Source organism: Lygodium microphyllum, chromosome 20 (assembly GCF_053477565.2).
Source record: "Lygodium microphyllum isolate KBCC chromosome 20, Lygodium_microphyllum_v1.1.10, whole genome shotgun sequence".
NCBI classification, from domain to species: Eukaryota; Viridiplantae; Streptophyta; class Polypodiopsida; order Schizaeales; family Lygodiaceae; genus Lygodium; species Lygodium microphyllum.
This window is the reverse complement of record NC_141154.1, coordinates 84,221,540-84,244,458: the sequence shown is the minus strand read 5'-3', so window position 1 is coordinate 84,244,458 and position 22,919 is coordinate 84,221,540. Positions and strand designations below refer to the sequence as shown.

At 42.0% G+C, this 22,919-nt stretch overlaps 1 protein-coding gene across 1 annotated transcript; it reads right to left on the bottom strand.

The window, feature by feature from the left end:
- Positions 1–1,772: 1,772 nt before the first annotated feature.
- LOC148019095 (putative methylesterase 11, chloroplastic) lies at positions 1,773–14,108 on the bottom strand. The gene is made up of 5 exons (XM_087701674.1): positions 13,205–14,108; positions 3,168–3,395; positions 2,948–3,091; positions 2,705–2,839; positions 1,773–2,489 (listed from the first exon to the last, which is right to left on the bottom strand). Exons 1-5 carry the CDS (start codon positions 13,472–13,474, stop codon positions 2,196–2,198), a joined length of 1,071 nt encoding a protein of 356 aa, XP_087557800.1. The 5' UTR covers positions 13,475–14,108; the 3' UTR covers positions 1,773–2,195.
- Positions 14,109–22,919: the final 8,811 nt, after the last annotated feature.

The window sequence follows — 22,919 nt, the reverse complement described above, 5'->3', positions numbered from 1 at the left end:
TTGCAAGCAAACAACATACTATTTGAGAATTGTCTCATACAAAAGACTAAAACTAGTATCTTGCAAGCAAACAACATACTATTTGAGAATTGCCATGAGATAGTGCATGTTAATTTTTTTAACAATACCTTATAGCATGGCATTTTAATAATACCTTCAATGATAAGTATCATTTGCACATTCACCCCCTACTTTCAATGGTAAGTGTCATTTTAACAATACCTTCAATGATAAGTATCATTTGCACATTTACCCCCTACTATGCAAGAAATCTACAAACCCATCTCTCATCCCACTATGTTGAAAGCCTCAACCTAATAAAAGCCATGCTGTGTATTGAGCCAAGTTACTCTTTTTCCGATATTAAAGATGAGTTCAACATGTTCAATCAAGGAGATCAAACTCTGTTTAAAAAGCTTAATCATCACATGGTTTCGAAGTCCTTTTATCAACCTAATAAAAGCCATGTTGTGTATGAAGCCCACAGTCTCAAGCCTAGTTACTCTTTTTTTCAATTTAAAGATGAGCTTTTAACATGTTCAACAAGGAGGTAAATCAACCTTTACTTTAAAAGCTTAATCATTGCATGGTTTTAAAGCCCTACCTAGTCTAATTGGCAACAATCAATTTAGGTTTAATAAAGAAAGAGACCAAATCACATGGTGGAGAATCCTTGACAATTGAAAAGGCTGGAATTGAAATAGTGCAAGATTTCCTGCAACAATATTACTATATTTTAACTTTATATCTTTAATTTGTGCACTCAGGAAAGTCCCCCAATACTCTTGACTAAGTGGCACAAGGCAAACCAGTACCACAAAACGGTTATTAGAGGGTTCTGAATTCCTATTCTACTAACAGCAATGCTGAGCTTATTTTGGCAATTTCATTCCTCTGTTAGCACTCCCTATTAGGGAGTACATATGCTACTACAAGGTGGTTACAGTCTAATGGGTTTCAAATCCCCAGCACACTAAAAGCATTATGGGTTTCAAATTCCTAGCTTGCTAACAGCGATGTTCAGTGTGTGTAACTTCATTCCTTTGTTAGCATTCCCCATTAGGGCATATATGGAGCATATGCTATTAGAAGGTGATTTCTTTTTCGAAAAAATACCCCTGAACAGCTTTGATTGAGAACTGATTGAGTTTACCTAAGTTCTTTTTTGGGTCTAAATTCTTTCCTTTTTTATAGCAATTTCTAACCCTTGCTTTTGGGAAAGAGCTCTTCCTGGAAACAAAAGGGCAATGCTCAGATTCACCCTAGTGTGCACTTGTTATCTCTAAGATTTGTTAAGATTGCCATGGACCCTAACAGCTACTCATTGTGCAGTCGCCAGGCACTTGCAACTCTTGCAAAAGCCTAATGTAACAAAAGGTGTCTGCATTTTGCCAGAAGAGATTTAATTGTACGAGTGCCAGACTTCTGAACTTTTTAAAGATTGAATCTTTCCTGGCATTAGAGGATGTCTGCATTTTGCCAGAAGAGTGAATTTTTTGATTGCCACACTTCTACTAGACTTTTACAAGCCTGAATCTTTCCTGCATTATGTCTTGAGGGATTTGGCAGGGCCTGAAAATTCATTGGAATGATACGAAAAAACACTGGTTATTGCATTCTATACGAAAAAACAAGAAGACGTCTGCATTTTGCCAGAAGAGATTGATTGTATTGTATGGGTGCCACATTTCTGGATTGTTAACAAACCTGAATCTTTCCTGGCTTTCTGTTTTGAGGGATTTGGCAGGGCCTGAAAATGCATTGGAAAAATATGGAAAAACACTGATTATTGTATTCTATAACCTCCAAGAACTGTCCAAATAGTGCTTACAAATGCATAGACTGGAGTTCCAAGCATGGATTGCTTGAACAGGTATGTCCTTTTTGTTCACTGCTTTTGCATGTTGTTACAACATTATCTATTCCATGTCCTGGCCTGCAAGGTGATTCTGCCTCGAAATGGTCGAGAACATTGAAAAATGGTAGGGACAAAGTGCAGGTTGTTTCAGCAAACCCCATTAGAACTTTCAATCGATGCACCTCCATTTGACAAGAGCTTTATGCTCCCACCAAGGAGGGCTAGTCCCCCGATACATCATTCGATCAAGTACGACAACCAGTTGGAATGTTAAAAACTTGGCTGCATTCTGCTTCGAGTTATATGTAGTCCACTATAAGATATTTGGCCCAGACCATTACGTGCTTGTTGCCTTCTTTGCATTTATCTGTGCGATCTCCACAAGTAACTTGAACAACCCTTGTGGCTTCGAGAAGAAGGGAGAATGGTCACTGCCCTTCAGTCTAAACACTTGATTTGGGGGATTGATCTTTAGTAGATGTTCCTGAACAGCTGTAGTCAAGGCCCGATCATCCATTGTCTGAATATAGTAACGTGGGACGCTGCCATAACAAGGAGTAGTGAGAGAGATCTTTTCCAGCACTGGGGCAAACGGCATTGGCCTTATTGATACCATAGCCAATGCTACATCCTGCAAAACAGCAGAGTACATTTTTAATGCAGAGCAGACTCAGGTATCATTAACAATGATATTTGGTTGTGAGTGTATTGACATGTAAATATGAATAGAAATATTAGTACTGAAAAAATCATTGGCTAGAAAGGAGCTGCGGACAACTTATTGTGCATTCACAACCATGCAGTGTCCCATCCCACCCCTGTAACTTGAGAAACAGAGACACTAACCTTGGCAGGACATTGATTGAAGAGAAGATCCTTGAGAGATTCCTTCTTGAACTCCACCGAGGTAGGTGGCTGCATGTTTCCATTAGCATAGATAAATGTCTGAGATTTTTGCAGCAGATCATCTGCAGAAACAACCTGCAATAGTGTTTTTAGATGCAAACATAGTTACAACTGCAGCAACAGTGCACACAAAACAGTCCAGGTAGCCAGCTCCAGAAAATATTATTGTCACACGCAACAAACCTCAGGGGCAAATACATCAACAGCCCTTTGACCATCAGCAACCATGGTGGCTGTGACAAAGATAGCTTTAGCTATCTTCTGAGGAAATCTCTCCATTGCATAAGATATGCATGCTCCCCCAAAATCATGACCAATCAACATCACCTACAATAACCCAGGCATAAAGGGCAATTAAACTGGTGTAGTTAAAAGACTAACACAATACAAGTGCATTACACACCTTATCAGTTTCTGGAAGGTTCTCCAAGAAGTTGATAAGTGGCTTTACATATAAATCAAGACAAGATATACAGTTTGGATCAGTGGAATCAATTCCTGATCCAGCTAAATCAATTGCACTTGTCACAAAACCAGCCTCCTCAAGTAATGCTATTAACTTGTACCAACACCAAGCTCCAAAACCGCCACCATGGACCAAGACAAAATGTTTCGTTTCTAGTTTGAGATCCTGAAACCGAAAGAAAGATTCCCACAATCATTAATAATGACAAGGTCATTTGAACAAGTTTTGAACTGTTCTTACTTCACCAGTCTGTAATATTTACTTCCACAGATAAGCATTAAACTCTAGAACTGAGGTTTAAATTAAGTGCATCAATTGGTCAAGGTTTCGAGTATTTGATATGATTTGTTCATATATAATTGGGGAGGTGGAAACTGAACAAAGAGGTTGCAGGGTAGGGATCTCTATCTGAGGGGCCTGCAATATGCCATCAACTTCCCAAGCACATCCCCAAAAACCTAACAACCAATATATCGCTTTTGGTAACCCCCTTTTCTCTGCATTGACGTAAGAATATGTGACATGAATGCTACATATGCGCCTTGATCTCCAAGAATGGGGTTCTTCTCGCCCCCCTCTCAAGCCAAAATCTCAACAAAATGCACTTCTCTACTAGTGTTAGACATCCTCGGTCTCTAAAACATATAAATGGTAACCCATGGACTAGATAATGTAGCCCACGCCCACAAACAAGTGCCATACAACCATTGAATCCATCTTCCCTTGTTCGTTCCTTGGAATGTGGGCATGTGCATCACACCAAAAATCTTGAAATAATAGACATCAAGTTTAGTGCCCAAATGCACCCTAAAAGGCATCATGCCAGGAACTGCTAACGTCAGGGATCTATTAAAAATACCCTATAACTTCTGCCCAAATTGCATTTCTTTATAGATCAGCTCTAACAGAGGCAATAGCTGATCATACAACATGATAGGACAGGGGCATCAAGTCTCCTTCTTTGCCTCAGAGGCAGCGATACAAGAGCATGGCTCGCTAGTCGCATTGCTGTTTTACCCCACTTTCGAAGTTGTTGGCACCATCAGAATTGCCATCAAAGCTACCATTCAAAAGACACTCCTTTCAGCTGATTTTCTCTCTTGTCCTCTAACATTCTCTCAACAATTCTCAATGTATTCCAACCATCCATTGGAGAAGAGAAATTGAAGATATTATTGCTCAAACCCTAATTTGCAGCAGTTGTTAAGGTTTCCACAGCCGCCTTTGGATCCATGCCCAATTACTAAAGACCCAAGTACTCGGTATAGCAGCTAAAGGCATCAATTTGCAGCTGCTCCGAGGGGTCATCCATTCCCAAATTTTGCAGCCTGCATGTGAGAGATTGAAGACCCAAACTAAGCCCAGATTTTGGTACAATCAAGGGGTAAATTGTGCCCAAGCAGGGCTGGTCATTTATGATAGCCACTTATTGAAGATTGTAAGAGATCAGCCTATATCTCAATGTACTTTAACCTTATACCAATACAAGATCAAGAAATATCGGAAGGGGCACCAGCTGTTGTTGGGGCCAACTGGGTGTTGGCTGTCCAAGAATAAGTGGTAAAGTGTGAAGTTATCACCACCCTTGCCAACAAGGAAGGTTGGTTTCATTACCCTTCTTTGTGTTTGCATTTTGACCCATCGAGAAGAGATCAAAGAAGATCAAAAGCCACTATATCAAGTGGGTAGCTATGCCAACAAGGTAGCATCATCCTTCTTCTCTTTCTATTTCTTTGCATTTGCATTTTGACCCATCAAAGCCTCCAAATTCTCCTTCTATGGAAACTATGAATTAAAACATCCTCTTGATCCAACACCATGGGCACTAACTCCTACCATGCAATGGTATCAACCTGTCCTGGAAGTAATCAAAGAAGAATAAAAGCCGCCGTATTAGGCAAGTAGGTACACAATAAGGTAGTAGGCATACTTTGGAGATCACCTTCCTTACATTGAGGATCTCCAATTTGCAACTATTGTGGCTTGTTGAGGTAACATTTCACACATGCAAACTTGTTGGTTTGGATCCATAGTCTCGTTGGCCTAGGTATGAAGTAATTGTGTGCGATAAATGTGAAAGAGAGAGTAAGACAGAGGAAAAGAGATAATTGACACACAATATTACTCAATCATAAATGAAAGCCAATGTACTAAAAAAAGAGAGTGCAATGCTCAAAGAGACCTAAATGATAATGCCACAATTCTGTTAGCTGATTAGTTAATTCATGTGTGAGTCTATATGTCTACTGATTGGTGGGTGTCAAATTTGGGCTCCTGATATATAAGGTGTTTTGGTCATTTTTGGCTAACCGACCAGTCATTATTTTATTATTTTATACTAGCCCAATTTTCCTAATTTATAGCCTATTTAGTGGCCTACGCTCTCTCCTCCAATCACTCACCACTTGCAGTAAGCAAGTCTTGCTAGAGAAAGGGAGCCACTGCTAGTGCTGTTGGTGCCCACACAACCTATTACTCACAATTGTATTCAACTATCTTACATCTTGGTATATGGATTCCATTTCTCGAGCTTCTTTGCATTGTTCCTTCCTTTTGCAATCTTTCTTCTTTCTTGTGTTGTGCCATTTATTACAGCAAATTCTCACACTTCCATCACTGCACCCACTTTTGACATGGTATCAAACATCTATGTTAGGTCCTAGAGTGTTGCTTTTTGTTGTTGCAGGTCTGCAAACTGTTGATCTTTTTTTTTTCCTACTGCTGTCCAAGTAAACTGATTCTTGAACAACTTGACCTATTTCCAGCCATCTTCACCCTGCATTTGTGAACAGCAACTTGCATTTCTATTTTCTACGTTATTTTAAACCTATACGGCTGCATTTAATGCTTAGACTGCCTATGTTTTTACTACACATTAAAAGGCTTTCCTGTTTTTGACATCGTGCAGGTTGGGCAACAGTATTTTTAGGCTTTTCCCAATGAATTTTGGCTGTAATCTTCCTTTTCTGATCCTCTATTGGCTGTGTTTGATCAGATCTTGACTTCTTGCAACACTCTTTTTGTGATCAGCTGTCTCTCCAATGTGTATGAAGAACTCATAAACAATGTAGTCCACATTGAGTTTGGCTATATACTCTGGCTATATACACTCTCTCTCTCCCCTTTATCCCCTCATCCTATTCTCTCCAAATGGCACCCCTTGCTATTCCACTAATGATAAACTTCATGGCCTTGATTATCTAACCTGGAGTGTGTTGAGCTAAAAATGCATTAGCTTTACTTAAACAGCCCCAAAACATGCTTAATTAATGAAGAAACCTTGTTTATTTAAAAGAAGCGCAATCCTAGAGAGTTTTTGTGTCCCATAAGCACAAACCCACTTGGGAGGCCCCAAACTTTCTATAAATATATATGTTGCCCTCCATTCAGCCCACAATCTCGTTTTTGCAGATTTCAGGCGTTTCAGCTTGCTGCCCACATCCCGTTCGCGGAGGACATCCTGTTCGCAGAGGACATCTCAGTTGAAGCTGTCCATTGCTATCTATATCAGTTGGCGCCTGATTTTTGGTCCTCTTCACACAGTTTGGAGCTGACTCCAACCAAGCAACTACTGTTCCTGCGCAGACCTGCTACCATACAGCTTGCCACGTCATCACACTCCTGAGCCAGCTGCTACAAGCTGTCACCAAGCTGTTTTGCCTGCCTTTTTAGTCTTTCTCTCTCCTGCAGGCTGTCTTGCCTGCGTCTTTAGTCTTTCTCTCACCTGCTGCTTGCGTTTTTTGGTCTTTCTCTCTCCTCCCTGCTATCTGCATCAGATCTAGCTTCTCACTACTACGTACTGTTCCTGCGCAGACCTGCTACCATACAGCTTGCCACGTCATCACAGCCCTGAGCCAGCTGCTACAGGCTGTCACCAAGCTGTTCTGCCTACCTTTTTAGTCTTTCTCTCTCCTGCAGGCTGTCTTGCCTGCGTCTTTAGTCTTTCTCTCACCTGTTGCTTGCGTTTTTTAGTCTCTCTCTCTCCTCACTGCTATCTGCATCAGATCCAACTTCTCACTACTGCGTTTGTTGGAGTTCAACATCCGGAGACTACCTTGTTGCGATTCGGGATCCGTTCAGAGTACGACACACTCTCCAACTCATTACCCCTTCCTTGATCCTTGAGATCCAGGAGTTCGAGATACAATATTCATTCACTGCATAGTGTGTTTGCTGCTTGAGCATCATATATTCAATAGCCATATCACTTCATTCATTCACTGTGTTCATTGTCTCTAAGTTACCCTAACCCTAACTGTGTTCTTTTATCAATTTGTACTCTGTCATACGGTTTCTGTTTATGTTTCTATGTTAGGGCATTTCTTTACAGAGTGTTGATATGAAAGCATGGTTTGTGTAGAAGCGATTACAGTACATAGTTTCAAGAGCTATTGTGTGGCCCCAAACTCCAACTTCTCTTTTAGACAATTGGGACCATAACAACAATGAGGAAGTTGTGCTTACATGGAATACAGATGATGGTCTACATATTCGGCTCTTCTTCAATGCATTTTCTAAAGAGTTTCTACTGGCAATCACCTCTTGCAAGACAGCTTTAGAGGTGTGGAAGAAGCTCCAAATGTTGTGTGAGGCTCAATCAACCATGCATCCAAGCAAACCAATTATGTAGCAAATCAGCTTGTTTCTAGCCATCTTCACCCTACATTTTGTGAACAGCAGCCTGCATTTCTATTTTCTACATTATTTCAAACTTGTAGGGCTGCATTTAATGCTTAGATTGGCTGTGTTTTTACTACAGCCGCATGTGTTTTCTTATTTCTAGCATTGTGCATGCTTGGCAACAATATTTTTAGGCTTTTCTTAGTGATTTTGGCTGTAATCTTCCTTTTTGATCCTCTATTGGCTCTGTTTGATCAGATTTTCCCTTCCTGCAATAGTTGTTTAGTTTATCGCTGTCTCTCCAATACATATAAACTCATGAATAGTGTACTCCATGCTATGTTCTCTCTCTCTATCTCTCCTCTTTCCTTATCTTCTCATCCTATCCTCTCCAAATGGCACGCCGTTGCCGTTTCATTGATAATAAACTTCATGCCCTTGATTACCTAACCCAGAGTGTTGTTATGAAAGTATGGTTTATGCAAAAACAATTGCAATACATGGTTTCAAAAGCTAATGTATGGCCCCGGACTCCACTCCTCTTCCAAATGATTGGGACCATGACAACTATGAGAAAGTTGTGCTTACATGAGATACAAATGATGCTTGTGCATACTCGGCTCTTCTCCGATGCATTTCTAAAGAGGTTCTACCAACAATCACCTCTTGCAAGATAGCTTCAAAGGTGTGAGAGAAGCTCTAGATGTTGCGCAAAGGTCCATCGACCATGCGTGTAGTGACCTGTATGGCCCGGACTCCAACTCCTCTTCCAAATGATTGGGATCATGACAACTATGAGAAAGTTGTGCTTACATGAGATACAAATGATGCTTGTGCATACTTGGCTCTTCTCCGATGCATTTCTAAAGAGGTTCTACCAACAATCACCTCTTTCAAGATAGCTTCAAAGGTGTGGAAGAAGCTCTAGATGTTGCGCAAAGCTCCATAGACCATGCGTGTAGTGACCCTCTACGGTCAACTCCAACAGGTAAAGTTTAAGCTAAAGGATACTATCTAGTCTTTCTTACCTTGCATTACACAAGTATAGAATCAACTCTGGCACATGCAATCCACGCTTTCAAAGGCTTATCTGGTGGGAACTGTGCTCAATTAGCTCCCTCCGAAGGTTAATGGGGTAGCCAATACTTTGAGAGCCAAACATCTTCATAGCCAATGAGCTTCACTCATATGTCTCTGATGATGCTTGAGCATGAGGCATCCTTGAGGTTACGAGGGAGGCTTCCATCTCAACATGGTGGCCAGGATGAGGCATTTACAACTTCAAAGAGGGGTGATAGGAAGAAGTCGAAGGCCCAATATTATCACTATGGTAAGAGGAGACACCTATGCAAGGATTGCAAGGAGTTAGTGTGAGAAGTGGTGCAGCAATGGAAGCGTAAACATAAGCTGTAATAAACTGCTGAAACACAAGACAAAAGAGAAAGGGAAAGAAAGAACACAATACAGATGAGAACTCAGATGTATGCTCGGGAAATGAAATCCATATACTAAGACATGAGACAGTACAGAAGCAATGTGAGTCACCGGCTGTGAAGGCACTGGCACATGTTCCCTCTCTCCAAGAACTATCAGGTGATGAATGAATGAGGAGGAGAGAGCCTGACAATAAATAGGGCAAATAAATGCCAAAAATATGACTAGTCGGCCAGCATTAAATGCTGGCCGACTGGCTGCAAATAATGCCAAACCACAATAAATGATGGCAAATAAAATGCCTAAATAATCTCTAAGTCCAACCTGCTGTACCACAAGTATAGACTCAACCATGAACTGACTAATATACTAACAGTTAGCGGCTTCATGGAAGAAGAAAAACAAAAAGAAGAAGCAAGATCCAGACTCCTGCTAGTCATCCTCATCCTCCTCTAAGTAGGACTCCGATCCTCCAACCAAGGCCCAAAAGGGCTCATCTTCTATTGAGAGAGAGAGAGAGAGAGAGAGAGAGAGAGAGAGAGAGAGAGAGAAGGACTTGGCTGCCCCACCTTTTGCTACTTTCTAGTGTTGATGAAGCAATCATCCCTCACAACTCTCTAGTGCCAAAGAGGTAGAGTGAGCGGGCAGTGAAGTGGGGTTGATGAGCCTCATCTATACAAGTATATGGATGCAAGTATCCAAAGAGGGACTTCCCTTCCACATTGACTAAAGTCTAGTAGGTTTTGAGATCCTGAAGCAAGGATTGACATCCAAGTTCATAATGGGTTGTTTCTTGACAAAGGGCGGGATTGGCTCTAGTTCAAGCTCACATGGGGGGAAAACTTTGGCAATCTAGCTAAAGGCGGGGATCCATGGTCATGTATGTTCAGATAAGCTGGTCACATATGCTATTGCAAGGTATTGTTTGACAAGCATGGAGAGCTGCTATGATTCTTCTTTATCTTAAGGAGTTGGTATCATCATCGACATCAAGTTCTCTCACATGGGGGGACAACTTTGGCAATCTAACTAAGGACGGGGATCCATGGTCATGTATATTCAAGTAGGCTAGTCACATATGCTATTGCGAGGTATTGTTTGACAAGCATGGAGAGCTGCTATGATTCTTCTCTATCTTAAGGAGTTGGTATCATCATCGACATCAAGTTCTCTCCAAGGGACCTTGGTCGCAACTTGTGTCACCCACTGCTTGTGTATCCATGGTCCTATTCTAATGGTCATTGTTGTATATACTATGACGCGTCCTTATTATTGTATCATTGTATTGTGCCATATCACCCATGATCTAAGAGAGGTAGAGTGAGAGGATAGTGAAGTGGGGCTGATGAGCCTCATCTATACAAGTATGTGGATGCAAGTATCCAAAGAGAGACTTCCCTTCCACATTGACTAAAGTCTAGTAGGTTTTGAGATCCTGAAGCAAGGATTGACATCCAAGTTCATAATGGGTTGTTTCTTGACAAAGGGCCAGATTGGCTCTAGTTCAAGCTCACATGGGGGGACAACTTTGTCAATCTAGCTAAAGACGGGGATCCATGGTCATGTATGTTCAGATAGACTGGTCACATATGCTATTGTGAGGTATTGTTTGACAAGTATAGAGAGCTGCTATGATTCTTCTCTATCTTAAGGAGCTGGTATCATCATCGACATCAAGTTCTCTCCAAGTGACCTTGGTCGCAACTTGTGTCACCCTCTGCTTGTGTATCCATGGTCCTATTCTAATGGTCCTTGTTGTATGTAGTATGATGGGTCCCTATTATTGTATCATTGTATTGTACCATATCACCCATGATCTAAGAGAGCCTATTTGTAGATTATTCAATTCATGTGTAAGCCTGTCTGTCTATTTTTGGACTATGCATTCCTTATTAATGGACATCAATTTTTAGCCTCTAATTTATAAGGTTTTGCTCATTTTTGGCTAGCCAAACGGTCATTATTTTATTACTTTATGCTAGCTGATGTTTTCTAATTTAAGGCCTATTTATTGGCCAAGGCTCTCTCGTCTAGTCTTTTGTCACTTGCAATCTTCTCAAGCAAGTCCTACTAGAGAGAGAGAGCCCAATGCCAGTGCCCATACAACTCATGACTTACTGTTGTACTCACCTGTCTTATATCTTGGTATATGGATTCCATTTTTTGAGCTTTCTTCTGAGTTCTTCTTTGAAGTTTGTGGTATCCTTTTCTTTTGCAACCTTTTTTTTCTTATGTTGTGCAGTCTATTACATGAGATTCTTACACATTTATCACAACATCCGCTTCTAACAACTTCATGTTCTATAGTTACATAAAGAGTCCATTCATTAAAAAAACCTAACCCTAAACAACTTAATTGTCATGAGAAACCCTAACCCTAGTGTCACTAGATCCTAGAGTACTAGGGATAACAACTATTTTAATAACAATTTAAATACCTAGGAAGCTTGGAACATGGATCAAAGGGCACTCAATGCGAAGCCCATGGGATGGCCTACAAATCCACATCTGTATCTCCATAGACACTTGTCATTCTCTTCATGGGTGCCATCTTGTTATAGAGATGCTACAAGTGCAGCCATATCTACTATGCACCCTTCATATGCTTCACATGCACAATAATCGCTAATATACAAGAGAGAAATATGAATGAACAAATGCAAGCATTCAACATGTCCTAGTACACTTGTGCCCTTTCCAAATCAGCTTTCTCCAATGTAGAAAGAGTTTTGGGGTCTTTGACTATTGAATAGTCACAATTTGTTCAATCAATAACTCCACAAGATAATAGATCTCTCAAATAACCTCCATCATCACCTTCCAAATGCTAAGTTGTCTCCATCAAGCTTTTGATATTGGGGAAGAGCAAGTAGAATAAGGACCTTGCAGTCCATAATGGGCTGGAAATCCGAATCAAAGTCGCTGAACATGCTTCTCCCACCTTTAGTCGCATAGGCACACAATGGGCAATGCTGGTAGTTAGGCAAGTCTTGGCGGCCAGTCAGCTGCAGTAAGATAGGAAGCGCCACATGGCACAACAACAGCCCGCCAGTTGAGCTCAGCCAACTTGCTTTTTCTCTCTCACAACTTATTTATTGGCCACAGCCCTAGCAGTCTCGTACTTTGTGCTTTTCTGTCAATGAGAGTGAGGTTCCTCAGTGCACACTCAAACACACACCATGTGCATACCTTGCTTCAAAATTCATTCTACATTTATTCATCTCTCTCTCTCTCTCTCTCCCCGTTCATCTCTTTCACTCAATCCGTGCATCCGCTTCCACAATGCTGCGCTTTGGGATGGTATCAGAGCAGTGAAGGGCGGAACTAAGGTGGACAGATTTGAAAAGGAAAATTCAGTGCATCACCGGAGGTGCATTTTCAGAGTATGAGTGCAAGCAAGAGCTGCACACCAACCTATGGCCAGGTGGAGGAGCAGGTGAATGGAGGAAGGTTTATTGTGTTTGCTGATCAGGATGGCTGCTTGGACCTGCATGGAGTTAGAAGGCAGTGTGCTGAACTGATTCTGGTAAGGAGTCAGCAGTAGAGGTGCTAAAAAGGATGTGTTTTCAGGCTTTGGAATTTTCATTGGCTTTAGCGATGAGTAACCTCAAGGATTGGGCGGAGAAAGCCCTAGCTGGCTGCATTGAAGGTCCCAGGTAACTAATTTCAACAGCCAATTTCCTGCTTATTGAGCTGAATTTGATTTTAGGATAAGATCCAGAGGTTCTCTTCAGGCACCTGCCATGTCAGTCAGCATAATCCATCGAAGTGTAGATCCTATTCACATTGTTCAGTAGTTCTCGACATTGCTTTGGAAGTCTAAATCTCATAGATCTGTTTGATACGAATTCATGTAATGCAAATTTTCCAAATCAGGTACTAAACAGAAAAGGGAGAAAGAGGGGAGGGACAGCGTAAACCTGTGTAGAGAGTAGTTGCTGGGGTTGAAGGACGGGATCATTAACATGGCGAGAACGGGCACTGGAGCTTCGAGGGAGAGTCTGCTTTCCTGAAGCGGAGGCAGGGTATCTGAGCGACGACGAACGCTCCAACCGCATGTGATGCTGATAGAGCTGCAGGAGCTCCTCTTCTAGCTTGGCTTCCCTGCTGGATTTGGAGCTGGGCAGCAGCTTCCAAGGTCTTTTGAGCTTCTTCTCCTTGGGGGGCATACAGGAGAGCTTGCCACCCATCTTCTTCTTCTGATGTTCCTTCTTTTTCTTCTTCTTATTGTCTTGTCCTTTTCAATCTTGAAGAGGTCTAGCTAGATTCTCTCTCCCTGCTCGCACCTACCATTCCTCTCGCTGATCGACCTATCAAATTTTTCATGCATCTTCGTTTGTTAAGGCAAGGGGTGTCGATCTGCCGTCATATGAGACGCACATGCGCACGCGCACACACACTCACTTACTCACTCACTCACTCACTCACACACACACACACTCTCTCTCTCTCTCTCTCTCTCTCTCTCTCTCTCTCTCAGAGGTGGAACACCCTCTGATTGAATGTGTTCAGAAGCACGATCATCATGCAAATTTGGTCATCATTCGCGCAGAAGAGAGGGAGATCGAGAGGCTAATAAAGCCCGAGAGGCGGATGGAGGCGAAATTAAGTAGGGTAAGTAGCCGTTTGAGAGCAAATCCTGTTGGATGGGAAGGTAGTGAGTAGGTGTTTCTCTCTCTGCGTGCGCGGGTGAGACGCAGCGAGAGAGAGAGAGAGGGAGGGAGAGGGAGAAGCTCCTTAAAGAGCCGTCACACGACGCTTGTCGGAGCTTGAGCTATGGCGTTTTATCACACACGCGACGCACCTCCCGATTCATATATGATATATACAATTCGGATTCTCGGACTTTGACATCTGCCTTGGATTTGTACTCCTTCCCAAAGCCTTGGATTTGTACTCCTTCCCATAGGCTAGAAAATGGGCATTCCACACTTGGTGTGTAAAGACCATTAGACATCATCCATTATAACTAACAACAAACATAGTGAACAAAAGTATGCTCGGGAAATGGAATTTATATACCAAGGCACAAGACAATATAAACCCGATAAAAAGTCGAGACAGTACAAACTCAATAAAAAGTCATCGGTTATAAGCACATGCTCCCTCTCTTCACCAAGCAAACAACTAGGTGAATGAATTGGGGTGAGGAGGGATGCTTCCTATATATAGGTCCAAAAGATGCACATGTCGATGACTAGCCTAAATAGGGCACCCAACTATATATAGGTGAATGAATTGGGGTAAGGAGGGATGCTTCCTATATATAGGTCCAAAAGATGCACATGTCGACCAATAGCCTAAACAAGGCACCCAACTATACCAGTTGACCAGTAGAAATGTTGGCGTCAAAAATAGGCAACTAGTCTACACCACATCTAGCACTGAAAATACAAATGGCCCACTATACATATAGATACTCACATATGAGATGTCTAGCTTGCTAACACCCTCTCTCAGATCATGGGTGGTTTGGTACAATACAATATACATTGATATGACACATCACAATACATACAACAATGACAATCAAATAGGACCATGTATACCCAAGGAATGGGTGCACAAGCCACCAAGGTGTCTCAAAGAACCTAATGTTAATCTCACAATCATACTAGCCCTAAAAATAGAAAGTGGTCAAAGCAACTCTTGATACTTGTCATAAATAAGCTCTATCAAAAGCAAATCATCACCATGAATTCCTCACCTTTGGCCAACTGCCAAAGTGTCCCCTTGTGTGGGCTCTGACTTGGGGCAAAGCCCACTCTTTGTCAAATAACTCAACTCGTCATGAACCTAAATGTCAATCTCACCTCAAAGATTTCAAAACCTACTAGATTTTAATGCATTTGGGAAGCCTCAATCTAGGTCCACTACACATGCATATGGATGAGGCTCCAACTACTCCACCTCCACCATCCCCTCACACTCCCTCATTGACACTATAGAGTGGTGAGGGATGGCAATTGCTACTAGGGCTAGAAGATGGAAGAGGAGACCTTCATGGCCTTCACCTTCCTTGCAAAAAACGAGCCCTTCAATTGAGCCTTTGCCAAGGGGTGGAGGTCATGAATCAGAATCTAAGTTGAAAAAGATGATGACTCATGGGAGGAATCCTTATCTTTATTCTTCTCTCACTCCTTCCCTGTAGAGGCGACCAACTACCAAGACCCATGGACTGCTTATTGCTTCAAGCGTTCCAAATCAAGCACTAATGGCTACCTCTCACATAGCCAATGCGCCATCCATCTCTACGGGTGTAGTGAGCTTACCTCGATGCCTGATCGAGTTACCTCCTCTCTCGAGCACTCCTGTAGCTCCACAATCCAAGTGCAAGCTTCAAGCAAGCTCCATCCTCAAGCTCCTCGCTCCAAGCTCCATTGCCGCAAGCAAGAGAAGAGAAGAGAAGAGAATAAAAGAAGAGAGGAGAAGATGGAGAGCTTCTCCTCCCTGGTCCCTCACCCTCACACTCTCACACTCCTTCTCTCAAGCACTAGCTCAAGTAAGTAAGTAAGTAAGTAAGTAAGTAAGAAGAAGAAGAAGAAGAGAGCTACATTTGGCCACACACAAGAATGAGCTTCTCATTCACTTTTTCAACTTTATAGACAAAACCCTAAATCCCTTTTGAGCGGTCATCCCCTTATCCCCTTTTTTACATGGCCGGCCATAGGCATTTTTTCTCATTGTCCTCCTATCTTCCTAGCTTCCTTCCTACCGCCCATCTACTTTTACAAATTGCACAAGTGTGAGCCCGACGCTCTTAAAATAAATCATGATGCACCTTGCGCTCTTTTACAAAAGTATTGACTTGTGCTTTTCTTGTGCACCTTTTTCCTTGATTTAGGACTTTTCTGCACCTCTTGTGTTTTCATTTTTTTCCTGGCGCACCTTCGTGTTTCGTTCCACTTTTGCCTTGGCCTTGTCCTCCGCTTTAAATTTTCATGTTTCGTTCCACTTTTGCCTTGGCCTTGTCCTTCGCTTTAAATTTTTCAAATTTTCCAGCTTATTCGTTTGAGGGTTAACATTCCCTAATGTGTAAAAAATGATTTTTTTTAAAAAAATTAGACAAAATGTTGTTTTCTTGTTCTACTAGTCAAGAATCTACTTGAACAAGCCATGGGAAGTTATCCAAACAAGTAGACAACTACCAAGTAGACTACTTCAATTTGATGAGGTATTTCACAATAGAAAATTTTATAAGAACCTTCTCACTCTGACCAATGATCTTTTTGGGCTCATAAATGATCAACATGTCCTTGTCAATGGGTGGCAACTCCTCCAACACTTGAATTTCAAGTCCAACAAATTGTTTCAGTTGAGAAACATGAACTACATTATGTATACGAGTAGTAGTAGTTAAAGTCCATAAGCAAGATCTCCAACTCTTTGAAGCACTTTGTAAGATTTGTAGAGTCTATGTGCCAACATATTGTATCCTCCTTTGAGAGATGAATAGTGAGATTTTGGAATCATTAAAGATACCCAATCTCCCACTTGGAACTCCACATGCCTTCGCTTTTCATTAGCATAAGACTTTGTGGTGTTTTAAGCCTTGCAAATATTTTCTTGACATTGCTTCATAAGTGCTTCCATATACTCAAGGTCTTCTTTAGCTTGAGGATTGACATCTTCATGAAATAATGCTGAAGATACTTGAACCTTATATCCATAGAGAGCCTCAAAAGGTGACATCCCAATGCTCATGTGATAGGTATTATTGTATCAAAATTCAACAAGGTGAAACCAATGATCCCTACATGATTGGGTATCATGCCACTAATGTCTCAAATAAATTTGAAGCCATTTATTCACTCTCTCCATTTGACCCATCAAATTGAGGATGTTATGCGGTGCTAGAAGTTAGAATGGTGCCCATGGAGCTAGACAAAATCTTCCAAAATTTGACCATAATTTTTGAGTTCCAATTGGAGATAATCTTCATAGGCATACCACAAAATTTTAAAAATCCTTCCATAAACATATCCCCACTTGTTTGGCTAAATATTGGGTCTTAGTAGTAAGAAAATGAGTGGATTTAGTAAGTCGGTCAACAATAACAAAGATTCCATTCCAACCATGCTTGATAGTTGGAAAACCCATGATAAAATACATTGATCTATCCATCCATTTGAAATAGGGAAATAGACAATGGCTACAACAATCCACTAGGTGGAAGAGAATAATCTTTGTTTTGTTAGCATAGTAAGCATTGGAAAACAAAATCTTTCACATATTTCCATAGCCCTTTCCAATAGAAGCTACTGTGAACCTTGTCAAAAGCCTTAAAAAGGCCCAAATGCCCCGCCATATGAGAGGAATGCATCTCTTGAAGTATTTTTAACTTGAAATTGGATAAAGGAGTTAAGTAGACATGACCGTTGAACTACACAAGACCATTGTGCCACTTATAATTGGGAAACTCATCATCATCACTTTGTTGCAATTTTTACATAATCATTGCAACATGTAGCTCCAACAAGTACTCTTATTTGATGTCATTAATTCAATCCTTATCGTAGATAGTGGAGATGATTGATATCGAACAAGCCCACATACATGAAAGCACATCAACCACAACATTATTTTAGTTGCCATGTAGAAAATCTCAAAATCATAGCTTTAACCTATGGCTAACAATCTTCATTGCTTTGGAGAGAGTGTGGGCTGCAAAAGAAAGCACTTCAAAACACGATGATCACTATATTACCTTGAAGTGGCTACCATAAAGGTAATGGTGCCCTTTCTTGATAACATGGAGTATGGCTAATGTTTATTACTCATAGACATGAAGATTCCTTTCTTTCTCATCAAGTTTTCTACTCTCATATGTAATCACTCCATAATCTTGTACCAAAATAGCCCCATTCCATGACCACTTGCATCTACACAATTTGTGAACTCTTTAGTGAAATCCATGCAAATCAATATAGGTGGTGAAACAAGTATGTTTTCAGCTCTTGTCCATTATAACATCCCAAAAGAATGCCTCTTTCTTGAGCCAGTTGTGGTAATGGGTGTTTCCATATACACATAATTATTGATGCACCTATGATAGAAAGATGAGAGCCTGAGAAATCCCCTCAAGGAAGTTGAGTTAATTGGATTAAGCCAAACCTTCATGCATTGAACCTTCTTTGGATCCACGATAATACTTTTCTCACTTACAATATGGCCTAGGTACTCCACCTCTTTTGCTATAAAGGTGCACTTGGACTCCTTTGCAAACAACTTATATTGCCTCAAGAGTTCAAACACTTCTTTTACATGCTGCAAATGGTCTTCTTTGTTTTTACTACAGATCAAAATATCAACAAAAAATACAAGTACTATTTTATAGAGGAAAGGCTGAAGTATTTCATTCATTAAGGCTTGGAAAGTGGTGGGATAATTGGATAACCCAAAAGGGCATCACTAAGAAATGATAAAGATCTCTCTCCATGCAAAAAGCTATTTTGTATTCATCCCCTTCCTTTATTCTAATTTGATGATAGCCTGAACAAAGATCAATCTTTGTAAACACTTTGGACTCTTTAGGCTCATCCAAGAGGTCGTCTATATACGAGGGATGGGGTATTGATCATAATTGTGCTCTTATTGAGATCTCTATAATCACAATACACATCTATATACGAGGTCATCTATATACAAGGAATGGGGTATCGATCTTAATTGTGCTCTTATTGAGATCTCTATAATCACAATACACATGTGGAAGGATCCATCCTTCTTCTTAACTAGAAGAACAAGTGAAGCAAAAGGGGACTACTAACTTTGACTTAATAAACCTTGTTTCCAATAGCTCTTTCACTTGTTTTTTCACCTCTTCTCTTTCACACTTTGAGAAGAAGGGGATTGAAAAACATCTCTATATTCTTCCAACAATTTGCAAAGACAAGGATCCATCTCTTGGAAGAGTTAGAAGACTATTTTTCATCCACTCTTCATTTTAAAAAAGCATAAAAATCCATGATTTAGTATTAATCTTCTTTGGGATGACTAGCTCCAATCTTTTCTTGAAGGGGAGCTACAAGCTCTACCCCGAGACCTACGAACTGCTTATTGATCAAGCGTTTTAAGCCGAGCGGCCATGGCTACCTCTCACATAGCCGACGCGCCATGCCTACCTTACGAGTGTAGTGAGCTTACCTTGATACTCGATTGAGTACCCTCCTCTCGCTTGCACACCGGTAGCTCCACAATCCTTGTGGCAAGCTCAAGCAACCTCAATCCCTCCCCCATGAGTTCCATCCTCCATAGCCACGCACGAGACAAGGGAAGAGAAGAGAAGAGAAGAAGATGGAGAGAGGAGATGGAGAGCTTCTTCTCCACAATCCCTCACTCTCACACACTCACTCCCTCACCCTCTCACACTCCCTCACTCCCTTTCTCAAGCACAAGCAAGAAGGCAAGAAACAAGAGAAGAAGAAGAAAAAGCTTTAGTCACACACAAGAATGAGCTTCTCATTCACTTTTGAACTTTATATACATGCCCTCCCTTCTTTGGGCAGTCATCCCCTTTTTTACATGGCCGGCCATTGGCCTAAGCCCATTTCTTATTTTCCACCATTCTAATTTATCCTATTCCCAACTAATACATACAATTTGCACAGGAGCGAGCCTGGCATTCTTTTACAAGGATTCGGGAGCGCTTCCACATTTAATGGTGTGCTTTTTACTCTTTTGCTTTCTCGGGGCGACACTGAGACTTTCTAGGGGTTGTGCCCGAACATTTAAAATTTTCAGGGTCTGGTTACCGCTCAAGGTGCCTTTTCCTTCTTTTATCCTATGCCTTTTTTGCTATTTCCTTTTTTCCATTTTTCTGCTCCTCTACTCCATTTTCCCGCTCCTCTGTGCTGCTGTAAACACGATAAACATTACCCCTCTCCTAGCCAAGTGCCAGTCCCATGGCACTGCGGTGGGAAGTAGTGGGATAGTTGGGTCTGCTGCTAAGTGGAATTGGTGGGTAGATGATATTGATTCAAAGGTGAGGGTGTGAATGAGAGGTGATGGAGTTTAATGACGATGACCAGGAGAGATTCCGGCGTGCTTTAGGCTTCATGAAGATGCTCGGCATTTCTCACACAATTGTGGCTTCCATTCTGCGACAGCTGATAGGGGTTCCAGTTGGCTAGTGAAAAATATGTAGCCGGTCATCCCTTGAGCATAAAAAACACTTGATCAATAAGCAATCCCTTAGGAGGATGGTGTTGGAGGGATTTATCCTTGAGAAGCGCCCCCCCCGAACGCTGCCTTGACAAAGATATGCTTTGGCTTCGCATTGAAGATCTGTGTCTTTGATTTGAAGATCTTTGTTTGTGATTTCAAGATCTTCAGTGCTGCGTTGAAGATCTTCAACCTTGCATTGAAAATCTTCAGGCTTGTGGAATCAATAAGCGATCCATAGATCTTGAGGCGTTAGGCATGCATCTTTGGAAGATGAGGTTCCAAAATCTATGCCAATGGCAGATCTATTATTGAGTACTCCTTTTGCTTGATTTGGTTCAGTCATGGTAGCCATCAATAGGCAGATGGTTGGTGACATGAAGCATGTTGGTCCGTCCAAGCCAATGCAGAAAAGCTCCTGAAACAGCAGCAATGGTGTCATGTCCGATACATGGAAAAAGTTTTGGTCATTAAAGGATGCCGTGGATGATCTTCTTTAGCTGAGTAGCCAGTTCTTGAAACACAAACATAACCTGCAAGAAAAGTTGTGCACTCCCTAAGGGGTGTGTTTGCCTCACCGTGTAGTGCATGGTGCCCGTGGCAGTGGAACTGGGAGATGGGTCTAACCTTGGGCAAGCCCTTGGTAATGTCCCACACTTGAGGACCCAGTTCGTGTGTCGTTGGAGGTGTGGTGCAAATCTTAGGGTGACAGGTCTGAAAGTCCTGCCCTTGATGTGCCTTAAGTGTGAAGTGGGGAAGGGGCTAGGGAGAACCCTAGATGCAGTGACTGTGGTGCACAACAAGGCAAAGGGAAGTTGCAAGCTCATCATGTGAAGTCTTCTCTCTCTTATCTTTGCTTAGTAGTAGATTCATCCCTTGGCTTTGCTATTCTTTGCTATTGTCTCTTCTTTCCAGTTCACCTTTTCTTTTGTTGCCTTGTGGCTTTTTTTTTTTTTGAAGAGGTTATACATAGATGCATGTGATACAAGGGCATGATGGGAGTTTAATCCTCGTCATCCGAATGGCGGGTAGGGGGTGGTGGAGGGCGAGGGGCTTTGTTAAGGAATCTGCGACTCAACATGTAGCCCTTGAGATTGAGGCGGGTCTTGAGAGTGGTGGTGGAAAGGAAAGGGTGGTTGCACTGTGTGAATTTACTATCGCTCATATCCTCAGGCAGTGCAATATAGAAGGATGGCAAAAGAGTAGCGCGCATCATGAGGCGAGTCATGGTACTGCTATCTATGGCATTGGGGTCGAAGTAAAGGGGTGGAAGGTGGCGTTCTTGAGGTGTAGGCTCTTAGTAGATTAGGGCCCTAATTAGTCTAAGATAATTACAGGTTGTTATGAAGGTGGGGTGAGGACAGGATGTGAACTCACTAAGGAATCTATCTATGGAACTGTACAAATTAGGGAGGGCAAATACAAGGGCATCTTTATAGGAGGTGCTATTGGCATTATAGATGATAAGGAAGTCAAATCTACCGTGGATGGATGGATTAAAATCCATGTCTACTCTTCGAGGATATGGCATGAATGTGGGGTCGTTTCTCTCAGAAGGAAGGGTGTTACAAAATGCCATCCAAGCGCCAAGGTTGACATAAAAAATGCGTCTTCTCCAGGTGGGTTGGCAATTGTAGCCCTCCACCGATCTAGGCACCTGGAAGACTATATCATGCCAAAATTCGCAGTCCTCGGTTCCCCAAGCAGTTGGGTTGGCCTCTCGCTCCACTAGCCACTTGTCCTTGAGCCTTGCACCCATAGCGATTACATCGTTTACAAATTCAATGGGCATTACTCAATTTAGTTTAGTGGGAAGCTCGAAGCTCAAGTCGAAGGGGTTGCGGGCACATTCTTGCTGTTCCCAGATGATTAGCTCTGCATGGAATCCAGCGGGGAGGTCCTCAAGGCACGGTGGGAGAGGAGCAGGTTGCCTTGGGACAGGTCTAATGTTCAGCTTCTTCCTTGCCTTCTCCACCATTTCTCTTCTGCGCTTAGCCAGGGCTGCTTTCCCCTCAGTGGATGTGTTAGTGGGTTGCACTTCATCTTGTCATGGAGGAGAGGGTGGTGGGACGTAGTCCTCCTCCTGAGGTCCCAGATCAAACTCTGGTCCACCCCCTTCTGCTTGCACTTCTTCTTGCACCTTCTCTTCTGTGAAACCAAGTTCGTCAATTTCTTGCACCGTCAAGCCTACCTGTGTAAGGTATTTTCTTTGCTCCTCCAGGCTCTGCGGCGGGCCTCCTAGTTGCAGTGGTACATGCAGGCCTGCTGTTAGGGCTATGTGTGCAATGGCTAGCTTCTTCTGCAGCTGATCATTGGCCTCGTTTTCTTTTGTTTTGGTGGAGTGAAGCAGTGTGTTGAGGAAAGTGTACTGCTGGGCCATCATAGAGAGCTGGGCAGCCTCTGCCTGATTTTCAGCCAACACTCTATCTCCTTTTGCTTTGGCCAATCGGCGTGCCAGGTCTCATACCCTCC